Below are 13,847 nucleotides of genomic sequence, written 5' to 3' on the forward strand. Positions count from 1 at the left end.
AGTCCTGCAGAATAAATGACAGGGTAGGGTTGGTATTTCAAACTATGTTTTTTATAGTACAGTTTACATTAACGAGGCCTGAAAAATCACTAACAGTAGACTAATAACTGTGCTTTAAAGAATTGCAAATAAACTTCATTTGAAAGCATAAAAATTAACCACATAAATGATAGCTTGATGTAAGGAATATTATGTTTCAGCCAAAATGCAAAACAAATTAAATTGCAATATTGTTAAGGAGGAGCAGAACTCTGCATTTCTTTAGAATTAATGTCAAATTTAATTGTTTTTTTCTTTATAATGCTGGGCGCAATTAGACATGGCACCTTCTTAATGTTGTCAAGGTTCTTTCCTTAAGAAAACATCTTATGCTTGTATATGACATAGAAGGATGATAATAGGCCTTTGATATAAATAGTGTGTTGATGAGAGTTCCAGTCTCAGTCAATCAGACAAAATTAATTAAACTCAGGTGGATAAATGGTGGTATGCTAGGCTATTAACATAGTTTTTTCATTGAAATGCTTATAGCCGAAGATAGAGAACCTTCCTCTTAACAGACGTAAAAACTAGAGGAAAGAATTGACAAGCTGAGGGTCAAATGAGTGCATTCACATCACAAACTAAAAGTGTATGTTGGCTATTGAAGGAAGATAAATTTTTTTATTGTCTTCATAGCTATTTCTGACAAAATTGCTGCCTTAAAGTGGATACAGATTCTTAGTGAGGAAAAAAATCTATAAATATGCAATTTTTTCAAAATTTTGAAATCCATATGAAAGAAGATCTGTTTGTTTATAAAATTAAATATTTGGAACTTTCAAGGGAATAATTACGGAAAGATAAAAAATTTACCACTTATACATTGAATTTGTTATTATTTTGACTAGACAGATCCAGTTTAGAATCTATAGATGTTTCCATAATACTTACTTTATTTTAGTTTTTCCTCAGATTGGTAAACGCCATTATCATTATTTTGGGAGTGAAAGCTGTGGAGAGCTATGGTTTACCCAAGGGGATCTTGTGATTAAATAATAGTTTTACTGTATTATTCTCTATTCTTTATGTGGTCAAAACACTGGTGAGAGTTGTGGTAACAAGTTTTATCTTAAGGGCCAGTGCTGGCCAAATGGTAGCAGAGGTTGCATTCGGACTTAGCAAGTATTAATGCCATGATTGATTAGGGATATCTACTATCAATACAGGGGTGGCAAAAAATAGTATGGCAAGAGAGAGAGAGAGCATAGATTAATAAAAATAGAACTGGATTTGGAGGCAGGAATCCTTGTTTCCAGTCAAATTTTGGTATTAGACTCTTTCAACAAATGTCATCGATTTTTCTCATTTAAGAAAACAGGACATAATTAATATTGAACATTTGAGAAATTCAAATGAAACAAATGTTATCTAAGGAATTCCTTAAGACTTTTATAAGAAATGTAGTTTTGTTGTGCTTGAGACTGTTGCCTTGGAGGGTATTGCTTCTTAGACATCATAAGTGTTCAATAGTTAAGATTCGCTGAGTTGCATTTAAACCTTCTTCACTATAGAAGGGGTCACCTACAACTCTGTCAGATATTTCCCTTTACTTTTAAAGCATTATTTTATTTTTTAAAAGTGTGTTTTTTACTCTTAATCAGTACACAAATCAACCATGTTAGATAATCTTTCAAAAATCATTAATGAACATAAGGATACAGTACAATTTTGGTGGAAAAAATTCCAAATCAATTTATTTTATTACAAAAGAACACTTTCTAAAACCAATCACATAAATTTTAATTTATTCTGACATGAGCGACAGCCAGAACTTATCTTTGGTAATATTAGTAAACAAAGTAAAAACACAACTGGAAGGGTATTAATGCTGTCTGACTAGGATATTTCTGAGTTGTCCTTGGGATAATTTACTCCAAAAGCTCTTTTCCTTTGGTTCTTAACTTTTTTTTAAATCACAAAAATGAAAGTATATATGCAAGGATAAAAGTGCTTAGAATTAAGCTTATTAAAAAGTAGTCAGCATTTAAGTGGGAAAAAAAGTCAGCATATTGAACTGTTTGTTTTAAATTTAATTTTAGAGCAAACAGATTAATAAGTTGGGATCTTAAAAAATTCTAAATAATTTATTTAAAATATTTTATTTTTGTCAAAAACAAACTATTGCCAAGAAGCATGTACCTTAACGATATGATGTGTTTTTCCTGAACAAATGTTCCTCTATTCTACCAGACTGTGTGGCATTTGCTCATACTCAACAACTGTGGAAATTTGGAACAAGGTTTCTTCTCCTTTCTTTAAAAGTCTTTAATTCCTTTGCATGTGCCAGGCACAATTTATATACAAGTTAACAGGAAATGTTCTGTGTAATAATTTTATTATTTGTCCTGACAATGATAATGAAAGCCAGTTATTCATTAGGAACTCAGTATGTCTAAGTTCTTGAAACTTGTGTGTTATTGTTTAGTTCTGGACTCTGGAAGTCAGCAGCTGCTGGATGGTTAAATATGATTTGAGTGTTTATTCTGATTCAAGCTATATGATAAAATTTTTACTTTGGACACTTAGAATATGAGTTTTCATACTAATGCAAATTACAAACCCACATGAAGCCCTATGTGGTCCTTTCCTTGGACAGGTAAAATGACACTTTTTAAATGTAGCCTGTCAAATACAACTGGTTTCACTTATTTTCATTACACTAGGCAAATAAAAATAGTATGTCTGCGTTTCATGTTCTCAGAGCTAATTACCGGCAACAACACATTTAGATCCTATTTAATAAGATTGTCTTTAAATTGCTTTTTAATGGAAAAACCAAAATAGTGGTTTACTGTTTACTAAGTATGACGCATATTTACATAAAAGCTAGAGTAAAAACACTAGACTCACGTTATATGTAACACTTTAAGTAAAACGACTATTCTCCAAGGGTTTAGCCTGCATTCACCAACCAGAATAGTACACTGGCCCAGGCATAACATGAAGTGGTTGTGTGTGTCCATTGTCACATAACCTAGGAACACCAGAGACAAATTGCAGTGAGGGATGGGGGAATGAGTGTCCAGAAAACTGGTTGTCTTATTAAATAGCTGTGTAATCGAGGCTAGTAAAAGTTACAGGGGCCTTCCAAGCCTTTTTGGAAAAACCTCAGGAAATGGAATCATTCATGCAGTTCTTAAATTCTTCTATTTGCAAGAAAAAACTGGAAGTACCACAGCCACTATGTTATATGGATATCGTTACAACAGAGGGGCACAATTCCTTCGTCTAATATATTCTATGAATACTCAGCATTTAAAACAATTATTTATGTTTCAAGACTTAAAAGGTATGACTGTGTGGTCTTGCCCACTATGTGGAAATTTGAAGATGAGATTCATGCTAATGCAGAGGGTTATGGCCAAGAGTGACAATTTGGCTGCTTGCAAGTTTCAAATGGAGGCATTTGCTTATGTGAGTTTATCCCAGCTCAGAGCCTCTTTTTCAGCTTGTGGTCTCAGACATTTGATTTTACCAGCGTTTCAGAGTAGATCAGACATTAGTATGAGGACCCATGTTAACTCAGTTCACAAGAGCTAATGTCTAAGACCAGAATGACAAACTATCCTTTCGAAATGACAGAGCTTTAACTGAGGACTGTAGTGGACACTTTTCCCAGCCTGATCAGCAACCCACTCACAGTGCTGGGGTGGAACTGGCTAATATTTGCCTCTCACACTCAGGTTTTTATTACTAAGAGTCTCCAGAATTTTCCTTCTTTACATATGCTGAAGAAAGAGAATAGCTCAAAAGTCAGCAAGAACACTATGTGTTGACTTTATAACTTAATTTTCAGGGTACAGTGTTATATCCAAGTATGTGGAATGGGAGAGTTTAAAGAACATCATTGTGGCCCTCAGATATGGCCTGCGTACTCTATTACTTCAATGGATTTTATTCTACTTGATATCTAGTAATCCAAGATACTCTCCAGAGCAGATATCACTACTTTCAGATCATAGCTTGAACATTAAAGAAAATGAAACTCAATATATATCCGCCATTTCCCTTTTTAAAAAATAAATAAGAATTTTCCTTATAAAAACAAATGTATATGGATATTATAAAGTATTTTTACGTTTTCTTTTTCTTGGTGATACTTTTAAAAAAACAAACTATACCCTCTTCCTTACACTGATATTCATCTCACCTTCAATATATTTTCTTTTTGTAATTTAAAAAATTACCTTAAAGGATTTTTTTTTCAATTGTCACTTGAGAATAATTTTACTACTAAAAGTTTTGAGAGGAGTACTTTTATTTGTGCTTCGTCAGATTATGTTCTTTTTGGGATAGTTCTACTATAAACTCAATTTCACATAACACCAACTATATAAGGCAACTGGGGAGTACAACTAACAGTAATTTAATAGACCTCATTTACGATGAACAAATTAACCCAAAGAGGGAGTTCTACTTTACTTATCTTTAGAGGCCTATCTCAAACATCACTTCCCCTTTGAGAGCTAGTCCGACTTTCTGGTAGCGTCCTTGCCATGTTCCATTGTGCTTTCTCTTTGATCCTAGCTTCGACTCTACAGATGACTGTGCTTTATCAACCTGAGCATCCTTGGGGTTCAGCCCCGTACCTTACTTTGGGTGGATGTATCCAATAAGTCTTTAGTAAATAAATATGTGAGTCACATACATTTCTTTTTATAGATATGACTGTAAAAGATGACATCATCTTTGAGCTTATTCCTTTTAAAATTAAAACTGAAATATTTTGGGGAAGATGGTATCATTCTTGTACTTGAGAGTATAACTTAATTTGGGCTCCTAAAAATGAGTTGATCAATGAGTTTGACAAAGTTTTCAGAACAGATGAGAATCAAGCTTAGTTGGTTTCAGATAAGGAGAGACATTTGTATTTGAAAATATTAAAACAAAACAAAACAAAATAAAGCTGGTCAGAAAATTAAAATTAAATAAATCTACATTTTTTGCAGCTAATAATACTCATTTATTTCATGCCAAGTTCTGGTTATAAATGCCAAGGCCTTTTTAAAAAGCTCTTGCTGTTTCTTTTTTAAGGATAATTTTGTGCTTAAATTCAGAATACCATTTGTACATCTAATTCAGTCCTAAAATATTGTATATCTCTGGTTGTCACATGATTACAACATAATCTAGTGAAATTCAGTTAATGGTGTAGCAGTCTTTAAAAGAAGAATTCTATATTGAGCAATTGAGTGAGAATTTTTTAAATACACAATTTAAAATTAATTTATTGCAATATTTATTGAAAAAAGCTTTACTATGAGGTAAACTATGTAAGAGTTTTCTTTAAGTGTCCCGAGTTTTTCATATACTCTACAGTGCCAAGATATTTGGTTCATATGAGCACAAAGTAGTAAGTAGGGTAGTAAGAAAAGCATAATTTAGTAAACAACCAGATTAATTTGATCTTTCTTTACTGATGTCCGTGATTCCCCTAAATTGGAGAAATATAAGCCAGGACCACATGATGTCATAACTAATCACACAAAAAATGACATTAATAAATACCCATTCTAGTAATTTTAATGTCAGCATACCCAGCCAGTTAATAAAATATTTACTACACAGAGATGAACATGCTTAAGTCAAAGCAAATTACTTTTGTTCTTTTATAAGAGCATATTTTTGAGTAAGATTTTAGCCTCATATTTTGGCAGAGGCAAGATGTTCGGTTTGGCTTTTGTAAAAACTTGCCTGTATCAAGAATATCCTAATGTAAATTTAACACAAAATGTATCATTTAATTATTACTATAAAGTTGTAATCTATTTACAAAATTTATAAAATAACTGCTAACCAAGCAGCATGCATGACATATTGAGCATAAAATACTGTACCTTCTAAGTGTTATTTTTTAATGTTTTAAATGCTTACTATGCAAGGTGTACAACAACGTGGGCAGAATATTATTGAATAATTCTCGCTCCTCAGATATGCACTAATAAATTTGCACTTATTACAGAGCCACCAAATCTGGGACTTGAGATATTAATGGCCACATAGATATATTTTAGAGGTTACCTGAGCAAGCCAAAAATCTAGGTGGTTTGAAATATACAATAATTTTGTCACATTATGATCATAATATTTCCTTTCATAAGAATCTACCCCCAGTGCCATTAGTTAACCACATGGTTATTATATGTAGCTTGATTCACTATAAATGCCGTTATAACACCTGTGGTTTCCCTCATTAAGAATTGAATGCATGGGGTCAGGGGTTGAAAGGGCAGCATATGCGCTATGAAAGAACTAGTTAACACAGCCTATTATATTGGTGCACTGGTAAATCTCATTTCTATTCATCAGATGATTAGTTCAATCAATATTTATTCCTCTATGCTTCCTTTGTCTTGTGCTACAAAGGAAACATCCTTCAAATTCATGGCATAAACCTTGTTATCTATGAATTTGTTGCTTAATTTGAGAGGGAATATTTTATTTACTTGGCAGTCCTGAATTCTTTGATTCCCTTTCCCTCTAATTATCATTAGGTAGTATAATGGAGTTTTGTGTAGATTATTTATAAATAGATGTTATTAACAGTTTCTTTTTTTATGAGACTCTAGTACCACGTGTATTCATATCTTCCCTTTGAATGCTCTGGAAAGTTGCTTCTGTTTCTCTAAATATGTTTGAGTTTGGAAGTCTGGATTGTGAAAGCAAAGATAAGAATGATTTTCTCTCTCAAATATTCATTCTTCTTGTCTGAGTGGGTGGTTATAGGCACATACATATACATATTGCGTATCAGTGTGTATCAACAGACGCCTCCAAAGACTGCTATTATCTGCTGGGGATTCTGTTAAGTCAGAGATTCTATTCAAAGTAAGATAAATATTTGCAAAAAGCTGTAATTGGAAGATGATTAAAAAATTACAGGAATAATACTTTTTGTTTAGAGTGCTTATTTCATCAAAGGTCATCATTCATTATATCACAAAAGATTTATTTCATTAGTCGGCTTGATTTCTATCCTTTAGATAAGAATAGATAGAATAACAGAACTACATCTAGAATAAAAAGCACACATTAACTATTAAGCACAATTTCCATTTCTAATATTTACTTTTCTATATATTTTAACATCACAATGTTTTGTTAATGTTAATTAAACTAATGCCAATATAAATGAAGCCTTTACTTTTTTTTGTCTTTGTAGAATAAACACAGAAATAGTTTAGTCTAAAGAAATTATCCTCTCATATTATTACAATGTCACCTCAATCACTAATAACTTTTGCACTCACAACGTATGTGCTCATGAACCTTTGATGTGTTTCAATTTGGCCAGAATTTGACAGTCTTCACTTTGGAATTAATTCTTATTTCCTAATATGTTTACTTGTAAGGCTTAAATTTCACCAATGCACAGTGGCACTGATATTATTGTTCACAATTTTAAGCCTCACTTTATATACAAATTTGCAGAATCCCAGCAGACCCATGCATATATAATTTTTTAACTAATGATTTTTAAAGTTATAAGGTTAAACTATTAATTGAATGCTATAATATGTACTTTAAATTAGAGGTATATTATTCATTGCAATGGAATAATCTAGTAATGTGCTGTGATTTATACTTTTATATCTTATAACTACTGTAATGAGAGGTCTAAAAACCATATAGGCCGTCTTGTATTTCTAAAAGGTGAATACAGTTTTATAAAAGGTGATGTCATAGCTGAAAAAGCAATTTACTTATCTTTTTATGTAGAAAAGCTTTGTGTATCAAATCATATTAAATCCCTGTTGACAATTGTGTATACACTACTTTTGGGGGAAAAAGTAGGTATTATGAGATTTAAATGTCATTTTCATGAAGACCAACCCAAAAACTTTGTAAATTTTTGGTGTAATAAAATTTTTGTTCCTGTAAAATTAGGTTTCATGGCTTGGAAACACTTCATTTAAAATATAATCTATGCAAATACACTCCTGAATAGTTGTTTTTATGGCTGATCATAGTTCGGTGTTATCAAATTGCTGCCAGAATAAGTAAATGTTAACATTCATATTTGGTTACGAGTATAAAATAATGTTTTTATGTATGTTAAATGATCACATAAACCACTTTAATAATGATGCAAAAACTCATCTTTTAGGGATTCTCTAATGAGCAAAAGCTATATTGTGGTTGACGGAAAATCCAAAGATTAGTAAGTTTTAAGTAAATGTCAACAAAGGAGTTTTAATCTTGTGTCCCTCAGGTTTATAAAGTTTGCTGCTCAATTTCTTCATCTACATTTTCCTCCTGGTTTCCCAATTTCTGATTGTTAGAAAATATTGAAAAGTAAAAGTCTTGGTGGTAATAATACCTATCCCAGAAGTCCAGTATGTCAAGCACTTCTGTGTCATAATACTTGTTACAAACTCACCCATGATGCTGGGGGAGGAAGGAGGACAGAGTCACTAGAAGGTACCATTTAAGAAAATATTTTATTTTTATGGCTATATATTATTTCATCAATACTTGAAATACAGCTTCAGAATTTCCTTTTAAACTGTTTGAATAATTACATTTCTTGGAATGAAGACAGAGTACTGATGATTACTTAATGAGCAATTATTAATGGACTACTAACAGAGATGTCCTTCCAGCAATGTTTTTTTAATTGCGGGAGGTGGAATGTTGGTTAGAAATATTTAATTGGAACTTGTGGAGGAAATTAAGGGAGAGAACTTGTTTAGGAAATCTAAAGGCTCTGCCAGCAGGACATTCAGAGCTCCACACTTCTCAAGGGCTGCCATACCTCTGAAAGCAAGCCGCCTCTTTTCTAAAGTTTAGCACTTAGTAAAAATTAACTACCTGCAAATAAGAGAGGAATACTAGACTTTAAAAAAGCCAGACCCAATCCTTGTTTATAGCAAGCATAAAACCAGATTTCTAATCCGCCCTAGCGACAATCACCTATTGATTGCGACGACATCTGTGCCCCTGTTTTTGGAAGCGGGGTTTTCCGTGGAGGCAGGACTGAAAAATCCGACCATTTCCGCCCCCCTGTGTAATAAACAGCCCACAGATCTTTCAAGAAGGACCCTTGAAACCCACACCTCAGCTCGCTTCTTTCTCACCTAGTGATGGGCCCAATTAAAGGTCCTCCCTTCCGCCTACAGAAGTTATTCCTTTCAGTAGTGAAATCTACGGAGAAGCCTCTCTGGAACTTCTGTGGTACCCTCTCACAGACAAAGGATGAAAGGCTTTGTGCGCCACCAAATACAACCTCCTCCGCCCCAGGCCAGAGTAAGCCACCGCGCTGTGTCCGGGACTCAGTTCAGCCGTGGGGCAGGACAAGGACGTCAAAGATCAGGGACTCTTAACCCCTTTCTTTCTCCGTAGCTTCCCTGGGGATAAAGTCTCTTAAATGCCCTAGGCGGGGGAGGAGTAGGGGGTGGGAATAGGTTTGCTGGATTGGCCCCGAAGGAGACCACTGAATCCCAGATCACCTTTCCATCGCGCAAAGCGCCCTGATTCAGGACAGTTGTCAGCTGCAAACTGTGGAGCCCAGGCGCTAACTAGGACCACCTGGGAATGGAAAGCGCGCGCGTGTGGATGAGGGAAATGGAGTGGGCCCACGGTAAAGCCCAGGTCTAAAACGGTCCCTCTCCCAACAGAGGGTGCTTAGGAGCCCCGCACGAGCGAAAGCTGATTTTTTCCCGCTTTCACTTCTCAAGTTCACTCTCAAGTTCAACCCCCAACTCCACAAGACGTCAGAGTAGCCTGGATCTTTTCTGAATCCCATTCTTATGGAACAGCCTCTCATACTGCGGAAGGGCACTGTCCGGAGATAATATGAAGAGGTAGTAAAGAAAGACACTAGGGGTCAGGAAAGGGCAACCAGGAAGGGCGATAGAGCGACCTGGCCATCTTTTAAGCTTACATTTTCTCCAGCGCGTTCCCCTAAGGCCGCCTGAGAGCTGCCTCAAATGAGAAGTTGTAAGGGGTCCTCGGACGCCTGGCGAGGCTGGCGCCCTCTGGGATAGGTCTGTGGGCTTAAACTGGTTTTCTCAAGGTAAGCATGAGGACCAGCGCCTGGCTTTCAATCCTTCCAGCTTCTGGAGTCCTCAAAGAGACCGCCGTGGCGAACTGGGACAATCATCTGCAAACTGCTCCTTCAGGAGAGGCTAGATCAAGCTACAACCCACCCCCACCCCGCGCCGCACTCCATTCTACCATGTAAGGAGTGAGCAGCTTTTATGCCCTAGGTCCTAGTGCCGGGTCCGAGTTGAGGTGGAGCATGGTTTCCAAGAAGGTATGAATCCAGCCACAGGGGGAAAGTTAGAAGGGAAGAAGTGGAGGGACGAACTGGCAGCTCCAGACTGGGACGGGTGAAACCGAAAGAATGGATGGGATGGTGAGATGGGCTAGAAAAGAAAAACGAAAGACTGGGCGTCTCTTACTAAGCCAAGGTTCTCTACTCGCCAATTGCCCAAGTATAGTTTCTTGAAAGAATTTAGACAGTGGAGCATGTAACCAACCCCCAACCGGTACAATCAGCTGGAGCCAGCGCGCACACACACGGGTGCCCCACTCCCAGCGAGCCGGCCAATCAAGACCATCCCATCAGGACGTCCTTGTTTCTTATCTACAGTCAACCCCCTCCCCCATGGACAATCTCTCTCCGTTCCTTCTTCTCCTTCCCTTTCCTGACACATCTCAGCGTCCAGCCAGCAAACCCTTGAGTCCAGGCTCGGGGCTCACCGCGTGCGGGAGGGAGTGGGAGTGAGACCCGCTGCCTCCTGGGGTGCTCCTCGAGGGGAACAGGGGGAGTGGGTGGGAAAGGATCACAGTCAGTGGAAGGAGGAGACCAGTGATTGTATCCCAACTCTCCCAAGTGCTCCCTGCCTAGACCACCTCTCTCCGAGTCTGGGATGCAGGAAGGTCTGGAGCTGGCCGTTACTAACTTTCTGTTGTCAAGACCCAGGGGTACTTGAGAAGGATAGAGAAGAACCCCCAATGAACAGCGGTGTGGCCAGGAAGAGAGACTGGGGGTGGGGGTGGGTGCCCAGAGCTTGCACAGATCCCCATGTCAGGCGGACACCTGCCTGGCTCTTCAGTAAAAGAGTGAAGAAAGGCCGAGCACAGCGCGAAGGAAACCTGAGGTCTCCGGCAAGGCAGGAGAGGAGACCAAGTGACTCCCCGAAACCCGCCCGCCACCCCTTCGAGAGGCCCAGAGTTCAGCCGGAGCAGGTGTAACGCTACAGTCCCTGGCGCGCATCCCCACAGACCCCAGCTCGCCCGGGGGTCCCGCCGCCGCCAACGCCTGCGACTGCGAGGGTCCTGGCCCGAGGGTGCACCAGCACCTCCTTCCACTACTGGCCCTTTATCTGACAAAAGAGCCGGAGCCCATGGCTCTCCGGCCGTGAGTAGTGTGGCCTTTCCAAGCCTCCAGAACTTTCTCAGTACAACTTTTCCAGGGTCGCACTACTCCCTGGGCCGCGCAGGCTCGGGCACGAGGACCTGGCCAGGGCGCAGCGCAGGCACGAAGGCGCGCGCCGAACTAACTGTTCCCTCAGCCGCATCCAGCCTCGCAGCACTGCTCTTCTGCTTGCTATTCCTGCGAAGGGACATGCCTGCTGGCTAGGACGCTAGTGGGCCTCGTAATCTGGCGAGTGTGTGCCCGCGCGTGTCCACCCTGCCCCCGGCCGGTGCGCCCCGCGCGCCCAACCCCGGCCGGCGACCACTGCGCGCGGGGCACTTCCAAACTGCTCCTGTCCAGAGGCATCCCTCTCTCGGCTTTCTCCATCCCGCGTCCGCTTCCGCACCCGAGAGCGACAAGCAAAAATGATGCAGTGCAACTCAAGGACTGGTAGGAACCAAGTAGCCTGTCTCCCCTCTCCAAAAAAGCGCCCTCCCGCGTCCCTCCAGAACTCCCGAAAGGCATCAACACCTTCCCACAACTTTCTACGCCCAGGCCATTTGCAGCCCCACCTGCGAGAGCGAATTCGGGAAACTGCGCCTGGACAACCTCTTTCCCCTTAGACTGGGTGCCCTCCCCTCCCCCATCTCCCCGTCTGGCTGGAGTTGGCCGGACTCGGGGAGCCTCGGTGCCTGCAGACTCGCTTACCTCGCATGGTGTGGCCGCTCTCCCGCTCCGCGTAGTCATGAAGCTGCTCCCAGCCCGAACCCTGGAGAGCCCAAAAATCCCGCTCAGCACGAGTGAAGAAGGTGGTCGGCGAAGAGCTGCGCTGCCGAGAAAACCATCCCTTTAGGCGGACGCCGTGGCCGCAGGGTGACGTTTGCCGTCGCCGCCGCTATGTTAACAGTTTTGATGTTGGTGGTGACTGTTTTGATGATTGTTTGTTTGTTTGTTTGTTTTCAGGAAGGGTGAAAAAAATGTTCTGGCTGTCTGGTGCCTGGGTTTTGTTTTGGTTTTGTTTTTCTTTTTCTTTCTCTCCAATGTGCTTGCTTTTTAAAAATGCCACCGCCTCCGGCTCAGAAGATTTCTTTTGTGATCACTTGGACTGAGGAGGAGGAGGAAGGGCAGCAGCAGGAGGAGGAGTTGGTGGTGGTTTTGTTAGTTACAAAGAAGAGCGAGAAGGAGCAAGGGGGAAAAAAGGAAACAGAAAGAAAAGAAAGAAAGGCGGTGTGGATGGCAGAGCATGTGCGTTTTCACATGACATCTGTGCCTGTTAGCGGATCCACAATGTGAATTTTCACTGTTCAGTTACAGGGAGGAAGGGAGCAGCGAGAGAGAAAGAGAGGGGAGAGATGGAGAGAGAGCGCTGAGAGGGGCTTATACGCGAGGGCGGGCTTGGCCGCGACTTCCAGGCCCCGCCTGCTGTCAGCGCAGCCGCCAATCAGCGCCCAGCAGAGCCTGGAGAGGCTGGGACCGCGGGGAGGGGACGCGGTGGAGGCGGGGGGTGGGGCGGGGGCTGGGGACGAGGGATTCCGAGGCGGCCGGGGCTGCGACGGGGAATTGGACACTGTCCGAACTGGGCAGAGGAGAAGGGCCGACTGGGAAAGTCGGGCAGATCCGCAGGTGACAGGCACTTCCGATTGCAGCAGAGAAGGGGACACTGATCACGGAAAACCTTCGGAGGCAAGAGACGCGGGGCTCCCCGGGTTTCACGTTCGGTCCCTCTCTCGCAACCCCCACGGGCCCAGCAGAGTTAGTTTTGAATTTATGGCAGAGCTTTGCCGAGCGCTGTTTGGGTAAACTTCGGTCTCCGGCAGGGGTTTCGGTGGGCAGGTGGTTTGGGTGTTGGTGGTAGAATAATGCAAACCAACTTCCATCACTTTTAGCATAACTAAAATGCAGTCCCATGCAAGTAGCTATCCCCTTCCTTTAAAAACGTCTGTCAGATGCTCCCTGACCCTCTTCTAAAAAAAAAAAAAAAAAAAAAAATTCGTGTATGTGTTCTTTTGTCAGGGAAATTGATTTTTATTAGCATTTGGAGAATCCCCTGGAGAGATGGACTACAGGACTGAAGGAAAATAGCTCAAACTGGCGGTGTAGCCACCTTACTAATTCAAGAGAAATGGCTGTTGCTAGAAGGTGTGATTGCAGGGTGCTCTTAGAAAGGTTTTAAAAGGAAGACATTGTTAACTTTAGTTGCTATCAGAAGACATTTACCCTAGTTAGATTGGTAACTGAACATAGATCAACTTATTTGTATTCTTTAGGTGAAAATTGTCATCTATGACCATTTATTTGTATTCTGATAAAAATCTAATACATATATCAAAACTTCCTTTGCAAGTTTTTCCTCCTCAGTTGACAAAATAAGCATATAAATGATTACATCTACTTCCTTCCCAATAGTAGGGAACTTCTTAAATACTTGTGTTAATTGAACACC

The 13,847-nt window shown here is 40.2% G+C and overlaps 1 protein-coding gene across 1 annotated transcript in view; it reads right to left on the reverse strand.

Moving 5' to 3' along the window:
* Positions 1-12,777, reverse strand: part of RORB (RAR related orphan receptor B) — a 196,791-nt gene extending 184,014 nt beyond the window's left edge. Inside the window, exon 1 of the mRNA XM_003911814.5 lies at positions 12,113-12,777. Within this exon, the coding sequence (XP_003911863.1) occupies positions 12,113-12,119 (7 nt within the window). The 5' untranslated portion in view covers positions 12,120-12,777. The remainder of the gene's footprint in view (positions 1-12,112) is intronic.
* Between the last annotated feature and the right edge of the window lie 1,070 nt (positions 12,778-13,847).

This window comes from Papio anubis, chromosome 13, assembly GCF_008728515.1.
Source record: "Papio anubis isolate 15944 chromosome 13, Panubis1.0, whole genome shotgun sequence".
NCBI classification, from domain to species: domain Eukaryota; kingdom Metazoa; phylum Chordata; class Mammalia; order Primates; family Cercopithecidae; genus Papio; species Papio anubis.